General features: G+C 60.5%; 3 protein-coding genes and 1 pseudogene across 3 annotated transcripts, besides 1 other annotated feature; all 4 read right to left on the bottom strand.

The window, feature by feature from the left end:
* Positions 1-1,109: 1,109 nt before the first annotated feature.
* On the bottom strand, positions 1,110-1,985 carry LMJF_20_1070 (hypothetical protein; the record flags this gene model as incomplete). Its single annotated transcript, XM_001682807.1, has 1 exon — positions 1,110-1,985. The coding sequence occupies one exon, from the start codon at positions 1,983-1,985 to the stop codon at positions 1,110-1,112; it is 876 nt and encodes a 291-aa protein (XP_001682859.1).
* A 3,425-nt stretch (positions 1,986-5,410) lies between these two features.
* On the bottom strand, positions 5,411-9,259 carry LMJF_20_1060 (hypothetical protein; the record flags this gene model as incomplete). The annotated part of the gene is made up of 1 exon (XM_001682806.1): positions 5,411-9,259. One exon carries the CDS (start codon positions 9,257-9,259, stop codon positions 5,411-5,413), a length of 3,849 nt encoding a protein of 1,282 aa, XP_001682858.1.
* A 1,310-nt stretch (positions 9,260-10,569) lies between these two features.
* On the bottom strand, positions 10,570-12,057 carry LMJF_15_1055 (annotated as a pseudogene).
* Positions 10,570-12,057: a sequence feature.
* Positions 12,058-14,934: 2,877 nt separating this feature from the next.
* LMJF_20_1050 (hypothetical protein) lies at positions 14,935-17,775 on the bottom strand (the record flags this gene model as incomplete). Its single annotated transcript, XM_001682805.1, has 1 exon — positions 14,935-17,775. The coding sequence occupies one exon, from the start codon at positions 17,773-17,775 to the stop codon at positions 14,935-14,937; it is 2,841 nt and encodes a 946-aa protein (XP_001682857.1).
* Positions 17,776-19,265: the final 1,490 nt, after the last annotated feature.

The raw sequence follows: 19,265 nt of genomic DNA, 5'->3' as shown, positions 1-19,265 counted from the left end.
AATGGCATCACCGTGGCCGCCGGATGGGAGTAGGCCAGGAGAAGGACCGGGGGCTGTCAACGTGTCGCTGCTGCCACCACACTCTTGTGTAAGTGGTGCCTGCAGGGGGTTCGAGGCGCCCGCGGCGGAGAAGGCCGTCTTTCCTGTTGCTGGCGGCACCGCGTGGTCTGCGGCGGCGCTTCCTGTAGCAGCACGTGGCTGCGTGTCCGCCGGGGACCGCGGCGGATTTTTACGCAATGAGACAGGCATGCGCTGATGTGTGTGGCGTGTGCGAGTGTGCCGCCGTGTGCACGGCACGCTTCGATACAGAAAGAGAAGAACAAGTTCCTTCAGCAGCGAAGAAGGCACGGAAAATAGGGTAAAGAAAGAGGAAGCTCATGCGAGATGCGTACAGAAGAGTGGTGGTGGTGGGCACTCTATTGGGAGTGGGCGTTGACCGAGTGCCAGCGAAGGGGCAGACAGATCGGCAAGGGAGGGAGGGAGGGGGGAGGGAGGAGCGATGAGTGGAGAGTGGCCAAAGGTGCGTGTTCCGCGACGCAGGGAAAACGTACCCCCGCCCCGCCTCCCCGCCCAGGTTATCGTCGGAGCGCCAGGAGAAGGAGAACAAAGCCGTTAAAGTCCGGCTCGTAAATCTTGTCTGGTGCGTTTGGCACGTACAGAGGCGACACGCATACCCAACGAGAGGCGCAGACGCGTCCGCTCGACAAACCACCAGAAGAGGAGGAGGCGTCAAGCCATCGAGGGTGGCGCCGCAGCACAGGCGTCGCGGCAGTGGTGCAGCGCACAGCTGTTCCGTCGTTTCTCTTGTTCGCTTGCTCAGGTCCATCGGACTAGAAAGGGGGATGCGGAGAAGGAGAGCCGAGGTGGACAGTGACGCTCCTGACAACGCGGCCAACACCACCGCCGTACTCCTCCACCACATCAAACCGAAAGAGTGAAACCACACACATACACACAGACAAAGCAAAAATATATGGAAGCCGCTGAGGCGGTTCGCAAGGCTGCTGAGACACAGGAGGATGGATCAAGAAGAGGAAGAGAGCGAGCAACGCGTGCGCAGACACTCATGGTGCATCGTCCATAACCTAAGCCGTCCCCCCGCGCGCCCACTATTCCTTCTTGCGCTTGTCGTGGCGTGCCCAGCGCATGACACGCTTCTTCGGCTGTGCAAGTCGCCACGCCTTCACGGTCGACTTGGACAGAGGCCGCATGACCAAAAACTTGGGGGCCTGCACGGCGCGGCGGGGTGGCGTGACGGCGCGCTTCATTCCACCTGTCAAAGTTCTCAGCTTGTTCGAGGTGGCGCGCCGTCTGCCCTTGCGACTCGCAGCAGCAGCGAGTCGCAAGGGCAGACGGCCGGGGCGTCTCTGCAGTGGCGGATGCGGCTTGCGCATCGACACGGAGGCCGCGGCGGGCATCTTTGACTGGCGACCACGTCTCCTGGACATGAGAGAGCTCCTCTGTGCGGCCAACGCCCGTGGCCGGTGTGAGGTTTTCAGCTTCCGCCCTCGCTTGAGCGCCTTGACTTGCGTTTTTTCTGACTTCACAGAGGCCTTGTGGCGGCTTCGTTGGAGTTTGGGCGCCACCGGCGCAAGCTTGATTGAGTGCGTGGGAAGGGAGAGCGGGGGCTGCTGCTGTCCTCCACGACGCCCGGGCTTCGATGACGCCGGCACAGCCGCTGCTGCCGCAGGCCGACGGGCTTGTATGACTCCTGCAGTAATCGCCTTTGCTTTTCTCTTCGCCAGCTCTCGTGCGAACAGCGCGGCCAACGCTCTTGCGTCCTCTTGCAGCGCCGCCATTCGTGTCTTCTCCGCCTTCTCTGCCGCCTTCTCCTCTGGTGTGAGCATCAGCGGTTCCGACGAGCTAAGGAAGTCAACGGGATTCATGAAGCGGCTGCGCACTGGCATCGCATCCGTGAGGAGGTACGATGGCGAGAAGGAAGGCTGGGATGATGACGTCTCCTCTCCGGACGCGTAGTGATTCATCGACGCGACAGCGCTGGTAGCCGGTGGGGAGGCCGCTGAAAGCCGCTGCGACAACGGCGCAGGCGATGTGCGAGGGCAGCGCTCGTGCTGCGTCTTCGGGGGTCGGCCAGCACTCCGTACTGGACTGGATCTTCCATACACCCTCGGTTTAGTTTTGAAGCGAACCACTGCGGTGGAAACCTTGCGATGGGACGCAGCAGCAGCAGCAGCAACAGCGGCAGCGGTGGGGCCTGAGGAATAACCGCACCGCCACTTGGGCGCTAAGCAAGCGAAGAAGACAGTGAACATTGCTAACGCGATCGTGCTCAGTGCCCACGCGTGGAATGTGACCGCACACAAGGCAGCAGCCAAGAGGGGGTACAACGGTGAAGATCGCCGCCCAAATTAGCCATGGACGCACGGAAAGGAAAACAGCGCGCAGGAGATTCGTTGCCTTGCTGGCATGATGTGTTGACGTAGCTTGCCAGGCGGTGAGGATCGGGGGTTGTGGGAGATGGTTGTGGTGAGGGAACACGTGCGTGTGCGGGTACAGGGATGCTGTTTGTGGGGGAAGATTTGATTCGGTGACTGTATAAGCAGGCAGGGGCAGCGCCACTGACGATGACGTAGAAGATAGTGCCCTTGCTGTTGCTGCAGAGGAGCTTGAAGATCGTGGGGTGCGTGTGCGTATCCGGGGGTGGGAAAGGGGCGAGAGGGCTGAGCTCTATGAGCAACAACAACGAGGGGGTGGGTGGGTAGAGTGACTGGGGATAAGGACGGAGGGGTGGGGTGGGGTGGCGGTGGTGGTGGGGGATACACACCCTCAAAGAGAGTGTGTAGACGATCTATGACTTTATGGACTGAACGAGGAGGAAAAGAAGAACAGAAAAAGCGAAGCGAAACAAAAAACACACAAAGAAGAAGGCGGAAGGTCGATGGCGGGTGACACCACGCCGTTCTTGTGCGGTGAGACTTCGCCACTGCCCTGCGTATGAGCAATCGTCTTGCTCACCGTGATGCGTCTGCTGTCGCACAATTCAAACACACACACACACACACACACACACACAAAGCAGCGTCCACCACCTTTTAATTTCGTTTCCCTGTGCCGCTGCTGCTGTTCTTGTGGGGGATAAAGAGGGAAAGCCGCCGCGCCGCATCCGTTCGAGGGAGCAGTGTGGAAAAGATGGGTGGTGGCGGCATGCAGGCCCCCGCAGAGAAAGTAAGCGAGAGAGGCACGAAAAGAGCGAGGCGGCGGTTGATGGGTCACCGAAGTGATGCGAGGAGGTGGAGGAGCCGAGCAAAGACGACAATGGTTGGGGGCGGGGAGTGGGGGTGGCATGAGGAGGATGGCTTGCGTGCGTGTACCTTCACTCGACTGTCGGGTCGGGCTGACTGCACGCACAGTAAATTGCGGGCGGAACGCTCACAGCGAGCGAGAGATCAAGTGAGTGCGAGACAAGGACTTCTGAGGGCAAGTGGTATAGGCAACGCTGCTTCCGCACGCTGGTGCCACCGCAGAGAGCGGCTCCAACGCTCCACCGCTTTCCATCCTCTGCCTCGACAGAGAGGGCGCGCATGCACCTCTCTGTGTCTTCCTTCGCTGCTGTTGTTTGCGGCCTGGTCTTGCTCGTCCGTTGCGCAGTGGAACAGATGTGTCACACAAACAACCGAAGCTGGTGAGGTCGCTCTTCGTCGCCCTCCTTTCCTGCAATCAAGAGTCCGCTTCTCTGCCATACAGCACGAGGTCATACACTGCCCCCGGCCCCTGCCACAGACCCCATCCGCGTGGTGCGAAGCACGCCGTAGACACAGGCGCTGCAGCAGTGCGCCGGCCCAGCCATCTGACAGCACGGCCTCTGCACAAAACTCTACCCGCGCACACACGACGCCGGCCGCGACCTGGTGCATCCCCCTCGAGGGGGGGGGGCGCTCAGGCTCCCCACACCTCTGTAGGCAGCGAGGGCCAGGGGTGCGTGGGATGTGCTCGCGTCACACTGACACGCTGCCTACCATATGCATGCTGCAAGCACGTGCACTGTCGCAGGTCGCTGTGGCGCAACACCGTCCAGGACCTGAGCGCCGACGTCAGCAGCGATACATCGCCTTGACCTACCCACGTCGCGTGTACTCGGCCCTGTCGCCAGCGGAAGTGTTTTGGCATGGGCAGGGGATAGGGGGGCTTGCCTGGCTTCTCCACGGACACTATGGGTGAATCACTGGACCCTGTGAATGCCGCGCAGTGAGGTGTGCGCGCCTCCCCCTTTCCCGTCATCAGGGACAGGCTTTCTCGTATGGGTGTGAAAGGGTAGGAGAGGATAAGAGTGAGAAGCACCGCAGCAAAAAGCAAAACACACACACACACACACACACACACGCACACACGCACACGCACACAAATAAGAAAAAGAATAGAGACTTTTCAGTTCTGTGTCTGTGTCTGTGGGAGGGGGAGGGGAAGGGGGACGATGATGACGACGCCTCATGGCAGTCGCGAAGGGGCGAATGAGAGAAGGGAAACAAAGTGTGTGCATGGAGACGGCGAGAATGGTGCGCTACGGGTCGATGAGGAGAGAAACGATCGAGAATAAACTGAAGACAAAGAAGATGAGCACGCACGCAGGTCGAAGAACAAAGAGAAAAAGGGAGCACATACAGCATGCAATAGAGAGCATGCTCAGGTCAGATGGGGAGGGGGGGGGAGGCTAATAAGAAGATGGTAGGCACATTGCGAGGGAGGAGGGAGCGGCATACACACACACATACATACATATATATGTGTGTGTGTGTGATGAACGACGAAGGAGGACAACAGAAAGCGAAGAATATTCCCACAGGCACATATGACGTGTAAAGAAGAGAGAGTGTACTGAAAAATAACAATGCGCACTCATGGGAGCGCAACGCGGACGAGAAGGGAGAGGGTGGCAAGGAAGGGCTGGATAGTAGCAGGAGCAACAGACTACTACGCCGGCTGCAGCGTCTTGGAGAGAAGGGGGGGGGGTAAAGAAACGTGGCGGTGGCGGCGGTAAGAAGGGAGTGAAGAGGTGGCGAACTGCACCGAGGTTGAGGGAGGCGTGTCGGTGACCGTACAAAGACCGACGAGAAAAAAGGCGTGGTAAGACGCAGGTGTGCACCGCTTAGACCAGGCAGGTAAACAGGGAATAATGAGGAGACCAGAAGAAGAGGGATTGGGCGGGTCGGCGGGTCGGGAGATGGGCCGGCCTATTCAGTGAAGGTGGCGAGAGATAAGAGAGAGAGAGAGCGACGCCGTTGCAGAACACATTCTGCGGCATCCCCTCTCTTCTCTTTTCAAGCATCTACACCCGCGCCGCACATGCCGTCCCTGTCTTCTGTGCCATGCCGAGAGCCCCTCAACCTCTCCTTCACTTGGTGTGCATCTTTCGCGTCGCTACTGGCTTTCCATCCCTTTCGGCTTACCATGGCTACAAGTGGTACATGTACCCCATCTCCTCCAGCATGTCGGCGTTGCCCAATGGCCGCAGCCTTGCCCCAGCACCGCTGGCTGCATCGGTCTTGCCCACGGTACTAGAGGCGTTGAGTGGGGACACGGCTAGGCTACCTACCATCGAGTGTCTGTGCGTGGCGTGATTGCTAGCCGGCGCCTTTGGCGGCGACGGCTTCACGGCGGAGTAGTTCTTCGAGTCCGGCAGGTCTGCCTCACCGTAGCCGTAGTAGTCGTACGGGTCATCCAGCCACGCGTCGTCGTCGTCATCGCCGTTCGTAATCAACTTCTGGTTATTGTGATGGGAAGGGGTGTTGCTGTCTCGACTCACAGACACCAATGAGCCTGGCGGCGCCGCCGCCGCTTTGGTGATGGTCTTGGGCTGATTCATCCAGACCAGCACCGACAGAGGCGGCGGCCTTCCCCTTGAAGTCGAGGCGGCGGCACTGCTGTTCGACCCGGAAGACGTCGGAAAGGACTGCTTCCCCGTGTTCCCCAAGGCGCTTACAACAGCGGTCTTGATCACACCGTTCGCAGACGGCTTCGCGGCTGCGGAGCTGACCGTGGTAAGCGAATTCTTCGTCGCTGACGGCGTTGCAAGGCTTTTCACTGTAGCGGTGGGAATGCTGGTGCCTGTTGCCATGGATGGGGAGCTTGTCGTTACATCGGCCGTTGCATCACGTGCCGGCGGTATCACTGCTGCGGTCGCGGTGGCGCTGGTCGGCTTTGAAGGCGCGATGCTGCTCAGTAACTCAGTGCTGAGGCTCTTTGGGGCACCAGCAGTGGCGGATGACTTAGGTACCGACGCTGTGGCCTCGTTCGGTGGCGTTGCTCGTGCTACAGCCGCCTTGCCCTTCTTTCCCAGCGCATTCTTCGCAGTACTTAATTCTCTCAATGAGGCGTTGCTGGGTCGCTGTGGCTGCAGGCGATGATGGGCGACGGCCGCCCTCGCAGCCGCTGCGCTGGACGGCGGGTTCCCTGCTGCCTCTCCAGCAACCTGCGACAGCGGTGCCGGCGGTCGGGGTTGTGGGGATCGAAAGAGGTTGATACGCAGCGACTGCGCCACCGCACCGTGAAGACGATCGCCACGTGACCCGATGTCTGACAGAGTGCCCTCAAATGGAGCCGTAGAGGCCGCCTTTTCTGTTGCTGTGATGCTCTCCGAGCCAGCTGGCACCTTGCCACTGAGGGTGGACAACGAGCGTGCGGCGACTAAGGGTGTCGGAGATGCGTCGGGCACGGGTGCACTGCCGTCCGGAGAGGACCAGGCGGGAGACCTGCGAAGGAGGGTCGCGGAGGGCTGCGCTACAGGCTTCGGCTCCGCCACGGAAGCAGCACCGGCGGTGGCCCACGCCGCACTGCCGGCATTGGTAGGGAGTGGCGGGTCAGTTGCGAAGTATGGGGCCACGGTAGACGTTGCTGCCGACGGAGGTTGGTGAAACTTCGCGGTCGACTGATTCGTGACGGCCATCGCAGCCGTCTTGGCCTTGCCGAGCCGTGGAGGAGCCGCTCTTTGCTTGCCGTGCGAACTCAGTCCTTGTACAGATCTCAGGGAGTTCATCGGTTTACTAAGCACGTGCTGAGTCCCGGTCGTGGGGAGCGGCGGGGCTTGCGGGGCCTGGACTGCTATCGGCGTGGTGGTTGTAACAGAGGCGGTCGCGCGTTCTGACGCCGTGGTCGCCACTTTCGCCGTCTTCTTGTTCTTCACCGAAGCGGTACACTTAATATTCGAAGGTGTAGGAAGGGGGTTCTCATCCTTGCCTGTGGAACTAACCGCCTTGCTGCTATCAGGGCTCTTCGACGCGCCCTTCATCGGCTGGAGCTCTGCCGTCGCGGCACCGCTCTTGAGACGCTCCGGTTTGCTGCTGGGGTGCACACCGGGCAATGGCGCCGCCGCAGTCTTCGAGGCATCGTTGGTGGCGCTAGTGCCACTGCGGGCTGCAAGTGTCTTCACAGAAGATGAAACCGACTTGCGTCTCCGCACCACCTGTCTGGGCAGCGCTGGCGCATCTTCTTTCCTCTTTGTGGCCGCCGGTGGGACGGCCTTCGTGGCTGTTAGCGTTGTGGCCGTGCTGGGTGGCGTGCCCGTGCGGGGAGAGGGCACCCCTTCAGCGGCGCCCGCGCCCACCGGACCCGTCCGATTTGTATGCTTGAGGACTGTCTCTGCCGTCATCAGAATTCCAGTCTCGTAGCCGTGCTTGTCCGAGTCCTCCGTGCCCGTTGCCGTGGAGGTTGAGTTGTTGTGTACAGTAGCGCTGTTGCCGGCGAAGACGGCATTAGCCGGCGGGGTGTGGATCACAGAGTGGCATAGGCTGAAGGAGCTCATGGCAACGCCGCGGATGCCCGCATTCGGCGCGGTTGTGTGGTGTGGCTGGCCCAGCGCGCCGATTAACGGCGCATCACTCGGCAAGTTCGACGTCGACGCGCCGTGAAATGTGCTGTACTCCAAAGTGCTCTGCCCTCCAAAGGCGCTCTGCGAGTTGTGCCGCATTGTGCTGCACTCGGCTTCGTCGTCGGTGTCGCTCCCCTCGCTGTCGCTGTCGAAGCTGGAGGAGGAGCTACCACCACTGCCGTCGCTGTCGCTGTCGCCACTGTACTCATCAGAGTTGTTGCATCCACCGTCGTCCTTGTCCTCTTCTTCGTCCGCTTCATTGTGACCGCCCATGTAAGAGTAGCGAGCACCGCCGCGAGGAAAGTCATGCGCAGAGTCAGATGCCGCCTGCGGCAGCGTTGGTGGCTCTTGATGCTCCCCGATGGTACAGCGGGGAGTGTGTATGAGCCTCAGCGCCACCGTTCCCTGGTCCTGCTGCGCACTTCCGGTGCGGGGCTCGCCCTCTGACTGGCATTTGCGCAGCGCCGGTTGAGCCCCTGCCATACCGCCGGCACTGTCCTCGCTGTCGGCACTGCGTGGCTGTGCGCTTCGAGACTGCTTGCCCGCCCCGTGCTCCCCCTCCTTTCCCTCAGCATCGCCTATCGCCTGTTGGTCGAGGCTGCCTGCGACAGCACTGTAGTCGCCCGAGAGGTGCTGCTGCGGCTTCTGTTGTCGCGGCGGCGGCACGCCGTCCGTTCTAGACTGCAGGGATGCTTGCGACTGCCCCGGATGTTGCTGCGGGTGCGCATTCGACTGATATAGGTTGGTCACCTGCATACCGTCTCTCTCTGCGCTCTTCCGCTCCTCTCTGCCGGCGGCCACTGCAGGGCTGAGAACCAAAGCCAGGGTAGGGATGAGCTGCGGAAGTTCGCCCGCCCCTTTCGCACTCTCGAAGGCGCCCACAAATGCCGGCGCTGCCACTTCCGTGTCATTGCTCATCCCTGTCCCTGCCTTCGATCCTGTCTTCCTTAGTTCCTCCATCACGTTTGCGTTTTCGTCCTCGACGTCAAGGTCAATGCCGCACGGGCTATCGACTAAACGCATGTGTGGCAATACGGACGACCACCAGCTGCTGCTGCATGGTGTTCGGCCAGGGCGTGATTCCGCCAGGCCTTCTTGCTGCGGCACAGTCGGGTTCACATTGTTCTCACGCCTAAACTGCCGCTGGTGCTGGTGGTACTGATGCATGCCATCTCCATCATGACCAAAGTAGCGGCGCTGCTGCATCATCAAGTTGCCGTTTCGCATGTTAGCGCCCACGCCAGGGTACATCTGATTCGCACCCGCGATCCACATGCCTTGCGTCCGCTGCTGTTGATAGTACTGAAGTTGCTGCTGCTGGCGCACAGCCATAACGTTCGCATCCGGGCGGCCCCCACCATATGGGTTCTGGCGGCACGAGTACATGGCCTGCTGCTGCCGCCATGGAAACCCGCCGTTTCCGTTGCCATTGTGCATCTCTTTGTGTGCAAGCAGCTGTCCAGCTGCGCTTTGGGTGCGGCTTTCGTGTGAGCCTGTAGCGTCTGCTGCTCTCTGCAGCGGCGGAGGCCGACGCACGCTCACACTCAAGAGTAGGAGTGTGTGGGGTGGCTGGGTGATAGGGCACGGAAAGGCAGCAACGGGCTTTCGTCCCGGCACACGCCGCAAGTGAGGGCGATGATGGAGAGCAGGAAAAAAAGTGCTTGACAAGCCGAAGGCTTCCTCGTCGGCCTGGTCAACTTTGCACGCGTTTCCGTCTGCGTGTGTGTATGGATGCACCGACGCGGATGCACTGCTCCTTCGCTCTCTCCCTTTTTCCGCGTCCGCGAGGGTGCGCTGAAGAGAAGGGGTGGGGGTGAGTGGGAGGCCGGGCGAGGCGACGGTGGCCTCTCCCAGGGCCCAAAGGAGGCAACAACGAGAAAGAGGGCGCGAAACGAGAGGCGAGGGCAACACAGGAAAATATGGATGTACGGGGAAATCGCCAGGGCACGGCGCACAGCAGAGGCAGGACAAGTTTTACGTCGAAAACCTGTGTATGTACGTTAACATAGATACATGATAGCAACGTCAGCATATCGTTACAGCGTTTGGGGGCACGGTGTCCATTATGAAGATGGTGCGCGCATGCGCATTCATGTGAGCCAGAGAGAGAGAGAAGGGAAGAGGATCGCAGAGGATGGGCGAGGGCGACACACACACACACACACACATGTACAACGCGTGGCTTTCACTCGTTTCAAGTCGTAGTCGAAGCTGGTGAGGTCGCTCTTCGTCGCCCTCCTTTCCTGCCATCAAGAGTCCGCTTCTCTGCCATACAGCACGAGGTCATACACTGCCCCCGGCCCCTGCCACAGACCCCATCCGCGTGGTGCGAAGCACGCCGTAGACACAGGCGCTGCAGCAGTGCGCCGGCCCAGCCATCTGACAGCACGGCCTCTGCACAAAACTCTACCCGCGCACACACGACGCCGGCCGCGACCTGGTGCATCCCCCTCGAGGGGGGGGGGGCGCTCAGGCTCCCCACACCTCTGTAGGCAGCGAGGGCCAGGGGTGCGTGGGATGTGCTCGCGTCACACTGACACGCTGCCTACCATATGCATGCTGCAAGCACGTGCACTGTCGCAGGTCGCTGTGGCGCAACACCGTCCAGGACCTGAGCGCCGACGTCAGCAGCGATACATCGCCTTGACCTACCCACGTCGCGTGTACTCGGCCCTGTCGCCAGCGGAAGTGTTTTGGCATGGGCAGGGGATAGGGGGGCTTGCCTGGCTTCTCCACGGACACTGGGTGAATCACTGGACCCTGTGATGCCGCGCAGTGAGGTGTGCGCGTACTCCATCGGGAGCGACGAAGCTTTCCGCATGCACACAACAACAAATAGGCTGCAGAGACACATGCAAAAAAAAAGGGCTGCCGCTCACTGAGAAACGGTAATGCGTTTCCCCTCGCCCCACCTGTCGTTCAGCTCGATGTGCCGTTACTTCTTCGCGGTGTACATGGTGATGGAGGTCAGCAGAAGGAAGGAGCCCAGCAGAAACGTCCCGTTCAGCGGCGTGTGCAACAGAAACACGGACGCCGTGCCGCTCAGCACAATCGCGAACGCCGTCGAGAACGACTTTACGATGTTGTCGCAGTAGCGCACCACCAGAGCCACGAGAATCCCGCCAATCGCCTGCAGGACCACCAGAAACCACACCAGCCTGGTAAAGCCGTCGAAGAACGTGCTCGCGAACTCATCAAGCCCGCCCCCCTCCCCCCTCTTCCGGCTGGAAGACCTCGCACAGGAACACAATAAAGAAGTACACGACCGAGAAGAACGCGAGATGGATGTTGCGCGCTGACAGGTGGAACTGGTTGCCGCGCTTCTTCACCACGAACTCCATGAACACACCGGAGAACGCGCTCAGGAAGCCGCCAGCGAGCGCCGCCAGTGTACCCTCCATTGACCACGTGCTGGAGGTCTTTTCGGTTGCCGCAGCGATCTCCATCTCTGATCGTGCAGCGTCATCTGCTTTACTGGTTGTCATATCCGCTCGCGTGCTCTGCGCACCCATCTGTGCCAGTGTGATACCAAACATCAGCGCCACCAGGGCGTCCCACCGGATGGGCGAGAGACGGAAGTCCAGCACGACCCGCATCATGACTGCCAGGAAGAGGATGCGCACCTGGGGTACAGGACCTGAAACACGGTTGGGCCCAACAGCTTGAGGGAGTAGATGAGCAGCAGCCCCTGGGTAGCGTAGACAATGGCGGGCACAATCATGAGCAGCGCCGCATAAATACAGCAGCGAACCTCTTTCGGGAAAAGAGAACCCGCAGCGGGACCGTGTGATCGAAATATTCAGCGTCCATGTTGTCTGCGGCGTAGTCGAGATTGTGCGAGAGATGACACGAGGCACCCGCGACGGACTTGGGCGTCTCGGCAAATGGTGCGATGTTGCACCGCCCGGAATCCTTAACCGGCAACGCCGCCGTTGATGACATGAATGCGTCGGCAGAACAGCGCTCCTGCTGCATTGCCCGAGCTTCGTCCACGATGCACCACAGGAGAGATAGAAAGAGCTTCACCAATTCCGTCGCCGCGAGAAGGTGCGAAGCCTTGAGGGTGACCGTACGCCCCCTCTTCTTCCTCCGCTTCTGCACCGCCAGCAGCCAGCGGGTACTCTTTCCCCTGCTGCTGCGAATAGCTTATCAGGACTAGATACCCAGCGTTCTGCACCGCTAGCAGCACCAGCGCCGCGGCATTGAAGTTGAGCACGTAGCGCCGCACTCGCATTGGCGAAGGAAAGCCATCCGTGCCGACGCTGCCATGGTGGTGGTGGTGCGTTGAACCAACGAGAGATGCAAGAGAAGCGGAAGTGCAAGCACAGAGACGCCTCTGCACCAAACGGGGACGAAGCGAGAGAAAAATGTCTGGAAGAGGAAGTCGGGGAAGTGAGGGGTGGGGAGCACGGCAACATGCGTCTACAAGACCAGGGCAAAGGCAACCACCCGCGTCTACATGAATTTGGCGGGATGCTGTTTCACGTGGGTGCCTGTGGGGAGATCCCCTGGGCGCTTGAGCGTCATGGGCATACACATGTATAGTCTCCGTTTCCTGGGGAAGTAAGCGCACGAAATGGTAGGTTCGAGGTCCGCCTCCAACGCCAGGAGGGCGACGTGTGGTAGGGCCAACACACATATATATAGAGAGAGAGAAGAGCGATGGAAAACAGTGCAGGCCTTGAGGGCTCGAGGACGGACAAGAGGAGAGGGCTAACAACAAAAAAGAGTGCGTCAAACTAGTCGGTTTCACGGCAGTTCGTGCGGCTGTTAGGCTGGGGCTTGCGCTCTCTGTTTGCCCTATATGACAGTGTCGACATGCACGCCCCAGACATGGACGCGCTCCGCCTTACAACAAATAGTAAAGCGAGAGGAGAGGGAATGCCTGATGTGATGGGGACCGGTGCTGCGTTTGTTGAGCGTTTTCGACGTTCCCAGGGGTCCATTCTACCACAAACAGGGCAGTGAATAGACGCAGGCCACCACAGCTTACCTGGCCCTGCTGTACCGCAACTGAATCCTTGGTCCTCTAGGACGAGCCATCGTGCCGTCAAATCGGGGCCGTGCGACGCACGGGCTCTTTGTGCCATACCTTGCCCCTTCCCCGCACATGTGCGAGCGCTAGCGGCGCCAGAAGGAGACTCGAATGCACCGAATCGCCTTGATCCGAGACAGCTGCGCCCAGCGGCCTGCTCGAGGGCGGATAGCGGTGGCGCTTGTCGCGCGGGCAGCAGGGGGCGACGTAGGTGCGTGCCGCGTGAGCTCGGGGAGGATGTTGACCCGCCGCAGGCCAGAGCCTTCTGGGACCTTGTGTACTTGCCTGCGTATGCCATGCTTCTCCCGCAGTCGGTTCAAGCTGCTGCGTGCCGCGATAGGGGGACACTGTGCAAAGAGGGGGACGGCGTACATCTATCCATATGTCCTGTTTTATGTGCTCAGAGACACCGCCGTCGCCCTTTTCTCCCGCGACACCGGAGCGTTGAATGCCCGCGAGGCCCACTGCCCCAAAGGCCTGTCGGGGTGAGAATTGCGCCCCTCTTGTCCAACACAGACCTGCCATCGAAGGTTCACCAAGGGGCTGGGCCAACCAGCGCTGTCTGGTGTCGTTCAGCCGACCGCAATGCCACCGCGTACAGCGCAGGCGAGGCCCATGGATCATGCTCAACATCACGGCAACGCAGCAAAGGCAGAAAAGCAGGTGGTCGATGCGCACACTTATCGAGTCGGGGACACCGTTCGTAGTGAGCTGGTACGAGCGTAATCGTGGCTGCAAGTCTCTTCGGTACAGCGCCAGCCCAGAGCTCTCCGCTGATGCCAAGAGTCCGCCAGCCGTACCCGGAGGGCATCCTGCCGGCTGCTTGGCTTCCCCACAAAGAGTTTGAGGTACTGGGTGCTGTGGCTCAGCACTGAGGTGGCTCCCGCATCATCGGGGGGGGGAGCGGGAGGTAGAAAAGCAAAAAAAAACGAAGCATTCAAAATCGAAACAACACGCACGCGCGCACACACACACACACACACACATACAGGCACGCACGCGCACACACAACACAAAAAGAATAGCCAATGCCACAGGTAGAAAACGAAAGGAAAACCAAGAACAAGATAGAGAGGAAGCAAGATAAAGAGGGAGAGAGGGAGGGGAGTTAGCAGGAGAAATGGGCATGAAAGCACGCAGATGTGTATGCGATGTGTGTGTATATATGTATATATACACCGACGCAGGCGTACACGTCGAAAGGAAGCAGACGCGTCACGGAAGAAGGGGAAACGAGACGACAACAACGAAAAAGACACACACACACACGCCCCTAAACCAACGAACGACGCCGCCGTTGAAGATAGAAAACAATAAAAAACCCATACCAAGAGATGTGCACATACATAAGGGCTTGTGGGTGCCCCGTCTCGAACACGCCCTCTTCCCTAGACGGACATGAACACGCGTCGTCGTACCGCTCTCCCGAGTTCGTTCGCTGCACTCCTTCTTTTTTTTTTTGTCGGCCCTTTTCGGACTCGCGGCTTGCTTAATGCCGGCCTGCTGAGCAGGGGTGGGGGCGGGCCGACTGAAGTCACCCCCCTCCCCCCACGGCGCTCAACCCGCAAGCGAACATGTGTCCACAAGAGGGAGGGGAAAGGTGCGTCTTAGTCGCCGTAAAGAGTGCACGTCGAAGAGAGAGCGAGCGAGCCGCCGGTAGAAATTACATGCACACACACACACACACACACACACACGTACAGACACACAGAGGGAGAGTAGGGAGGTGGAGATGACGAGGAGAAAAGAGGGAGCACATGCCTCCTCACTTGAAAATAAGCAAGCAAAAGACATGTACGAGATAGCCACACAAAGAAGATACGTCACATACACGCGCGTGCGGGCGTTGGCGTCGAGGAGAATGATACCCCTCCCGCTGCTGCGCTGCTTCTGAGCAAAAAGATAAAACGAAACCAAAGAGAGAAAAAGACGAGAGGGGAAAGTGAGGAACACACACACACACACACACACACGCAGATGAGATCACAAGCGATCCATGCAGGAGGAAGCACTGGTCCGGTGCGAGTGCAGCAGCGACCCTGCGCATCTTCCCACCTGCATCTCGCGTCTCTCCACTTCATATGCCTGGTAGCTCGTACGCAAGCGAGGTAAAAGACTTGCCTCCAACTGTGTCGCCCAGGCCCGGTGTGGAAGCGCTGCCGTTGTTGCTCTGCGCGCGGCGCGGTAACGGAGCCTCGTTTGCTTTTGGGGTGATGGGTGGCGTGATGGGGGCCAGATAGCCACCTGGGTACACTGCTTTTACTTTGCGGCCTGATTGCTTCGGGAATGTCAGTACCACGGGCTCATGTGCCCCCTGCGCAGTGCTAGGAGGTCGGCTGTGCGCGGCAGGGTTAGCAACTCCTCGATCAGTTAACGGCGACTTTGATGGCTGACTAGTACTGTTGCGTGTTTTCGCAGTGCAACCACCGTCGACCGCCAGGAATGTTGTGGGACCTCGACTCGTAACGCCAAGGAGGCCAGGGGACACGGTGCTGTCCCGGCTGTCGCTGTAGACCCCCATAATGGCCGAGGCCTCGTCGTCCCCACCCATCACGGAGGTGCCTGGGGACACCGTATTGCCGTTGCCTTTGGTTACCCAATACACACTCAGCGACGTGAAGGTGGCATTGTGTGCTTCATCGGACGCTGTTGCCGAGTAGGAATTTCGCCGACTGCCCATGCCAAAGGTGCTTCCGTAGGCGAACTGCTCCCCGAGACCACAGCCACCGTTGCCGCCGCCCGCGTTGTGGTTGCTAGAGCTGCCAGCCTCGCCTCCCTGATGCGGGATGTGCCGTCCAGCTGCAGTGCTCGGCGCGCGTGTGTCAGTGGCATTGCTCACCCGGCGTTGACTGCGCAGGGCGAGGGTGGCGGCAGTTCCACTGCCGGACGGTCGCACTGCCGACCCCCGCGCCACTGGCATCGAAGAGCTACCGCGATGCTCTTGTGACTGAGTCGGAATGGAAGGCGAGGTTGGCGGGTGAGGCGCCATGTTCGCCCCGGCGATTCCTGCTGATTGGGCACACACGCGATGCGGCGCGTGGTTTGGCACGAGGTCCGCTGCTGCTGCTGCTGCCACCTCCTCACCGCCGCCGTCGTAGTCGTCACATGCGTAGAGCAGACTCATTCCAGCACCGCAGCCTGGCATGCGCGACATGAACGACTCGTCCATGAGGGAGCTATTCATGAAATCGTACTGGCCATCCCTGAGAACGCTGCGACCCGTTCCGGCGCTGGGAACCGCCGAGGAATGTTTCTTCCACCTTCGAGGATGGGTCGAGTCGGCGGCGGCGTCGTTGTCGCTACTGCGCGGGTTGTCTGCGTCGTCTGAGTCAGCGCTCTCGTCGTCATCGCGGTCTGAGCCGAAGCAGGCGGAGCGCTCGCCTGCGCTGCCCTCAGCGCTGTTCGAGCCATCATCGCTGCTGTCGTTGTCAGAGCTGCCAGAGGACGAGGACGACGACGCTAACTCATGCCCCGCCACCCCACGCACGGCAACCTTGTCCACGCCCCCAACCTCCCTTTGATCGCCAGCCGCACCGGCTGGCGATGCGGTCCTGACAACGGACGGACCGTTGTGCTGCTGATGGTGGGCGCGGACCGTCACTGGCATCTGCACCGGTGCGGCACGGGCAGCAGCCCCCGACGGCGAGCCGCCGCGGTTGTCCTCGGCCCCGAGCGCCGCAAGATCATCGTCCTTGAAGTAAAAGGACGGCGACCAGGATGAGTACTGCTGACGACGCTGCCGCACCTTTTTTCGTGCCGCCATGGCTGCCTCACCGGCCTCGCGGTCGCCAATGTTCGAGTCCATGTCGCTAATACTAGGACTGCTGGTGCTTGCCGAGTCGTCGCCCTCACCGTCGTCGGGATGCAGGCGTGGGGAGTCAACGACGCGAGCGCCACGCAGCAGGCTCACATCGCACCAGAGCTGCGTGAGAAGCTGGACGCCCGTTTCCTCCCCCTCAACAGGGCGGCGAGAGGAGCGCTCCTTGTAGACTCGCTCCGCTTCGCCATCTGTCCCGCTCTGTCGCTCAACGGCGCGCCGCTTGCGGGAAGTCTCGATACCAATCGAGCCGATGGGGCCGTAGAAGGAGAGCGCTCCCGTTTCACGATGAGGGAAGGGCAGTGGGGCCGACTGCTGCGCTGGCGGCTGTGACGTGCAGCCGTAAAACATTGAGTAGCTATTTTGACGACCCGCGGCCTGCGACTGATCCTCGTTGTGCCTCTGCTGCCGCTCAGGGGAAGTTGCGCCGCGCGGCAGCTCCGGCGTTACGCAGTCGCCTTGCTGCTGCGCCTCGTTCCACGGCATTGGGGCCTCCGTCACAGGCGCTGAGGGCCTTGATGCCATGCTCTCATGCCGGGTTCGAGAGCGGAAGTGCATGAAAGGGTTGAAGCCGAGGCCGCCACCGCCTTGCTTCGGGATCCAGCGGAACTGCGGCATCAGTGGCAGCCCAGTCGGCCCAATAGACGATGCGCCGCTCGCGTTACTGCCAACGCTGGCAGTTTGAGTGCAGTGCCCAGAACCCTGAGTGCCGCTCACAGAACTCTCGCACAGGCGGCCGAGGTGGCTGTTGTGAAGCATCTGCTGCGCTTGCTCGCAGTCGTCATCTTGGACTCCCGTTTCGTCACCTATGTCGCCGTAGGCATGGCCGCTGACCTCGTCGTCGTTACTCTGCGTATACTCTTGGTCCCGTTCCTGCCGTGGCGTGAGGGACGTGGAGGAGGACGGCTGCGGTGGCCCACACTGCTCAGCCAGCGGTAGGTAGGTGGGGTGATTCGCGAAATGGGATTTCTCCTGGTCTGGCCGATAGTATTTGGAGCGTACCGGGATCTCTCCTAGGCGAGGAACGTCGTAGTCGCTGATCCTGTTATCGCGGTTGTGACTATGACCGCCAGCACCGCTATCCATGTTCGCCGGCTGCATAAGACGCTTGAAGACTTTGTTCCCCGCAAGCTTCTGCGTCCACTTCTTTTCCTCCTCGCTCCAGCGACCAGTGCTGCTACTGCCATGCTGGTGCCCGCTTCTCCGAGTCGACGATGACGCCTTAGAGGAGCTGTGGTGACCACTGCCGGCACGCCGCTCGCTGTTCTTCGTTCCGTCTTTTGTATTCGCGTCGGCGTTGCCATGGGTGGGGTGCAGCGGCTCGCGCGTTTTGTGCATCTTCGCGGGTGCTGTTCTCGACCGCGTCCTTGTCGCTCGTTTTGGCTGCTGAAGAGGATGTGTTGGGTGCCGGGGAGGAGGAGGAGGAGGGGGAAGGCAGACCGCAGCCGGGCGCGGCGCGTTGTGTTGCTACTGCAGGAAAAAAGGTGGTGGCTGCTTCTATGTAGATGGTGACAATGAGGCGGAAAGGTAAAAGGTGGGCCAGGAGAGGGACGATGAGGAGAGAGAGAGAGAGAGAGAGAGCGAGACAGCTCCCGTCAACGAGGACGAGAGGCTTTTGCACACCCACCTACGGAGCAGTCGATGCACGACACTTTTCTTGCTGCATTCTTGCGTTCTTCACCTCACATGAGCCACAATGACGAGAAGGGGTGGGGGGTGGGAAAGGGGGAGGCGCGCACACCTCACTGCGCGGCATCACAGGGTCCAGTGATTCACCCATAGTGTCCGTGGAGAAGCCAGGCAAGCTCCCCTATCCCCTGCCCATGCCAAAACACTTCCGCTGGCGACAGGGCCGAGTACACGCGACGTGGGTAGGTCAAGGCGATGTATCGCTGCTGACGTCGGCGCTCAGGTCCTGGACGGTGTTGCGCCACAGCGACCTGCGACAGTGCACGTGCTTGCAGCATGCATATGGTAGGCAGCGTGTCAGTGTGACGCGAGCACATCCCACGCACCCCTGGCCCTCGCTGCCTACAGAGGTGTGGGGAGCCTGAGCGCCCCCCCCCCTCGAGGGGGATGCACCAGGTCGCGGCCGGCGTCGTGTGTGCGCGGGTAGAGTTTTGTGCAGAGGCCGTGCTGTCAGATGGCTGGGCCGGCGCACTGCTGCAGCGCCTGTGTCTACGGCGTGCTTCGCACCACGCGGATGGGGTCTGTGGCAGGGGCCGGGGGCAGTGTATGACCTCGTGCTGTATGGCAGAGAAGCGGACTTCTTGTTGACCGAAAACAAAATTCCGAAGTACGCACCCGGGAGCGCACAGGCACCGTCAAGGGAGCAGAACGCCGAAGAGGGAAGAGAGGTTGCTAGAGCCACACCCACACCCACGCACGAGTACAATTTGCCTGCACGCTGAAGCAGCCGCGAGGGGGGAGGGGGAGACTTACTGCAGCAACGCCACACCACAGTTGCACCTAAAGATACATATGTCAGGAAGCACACGAACGAAAGGATAATGAATATGAGGTGATTCCTGCGTGGGTTGTCTGCGTAGGAGAGCGAGTCTGCCAGACAACGACAGGAGAAAGATGTGCCG

Source organism: Leishmania major, chromosome 20, assembly GCF_000002725.2.
Source record: "Leishmania major strain Friedlin complete genome, chromosome 20".
NCBI classification, from domain to species: Eukaryota; Euglenozoa; class Kinetoplastea; order Trypanosomatida; family Trypanosomatidae; genus Leishmania; species Leishmania major.
The sequence above is the reverse complement of the archived record's forward strand: the minus strand, read 5'-3'. Positions and strand labels throughout refer to the sequence as shown.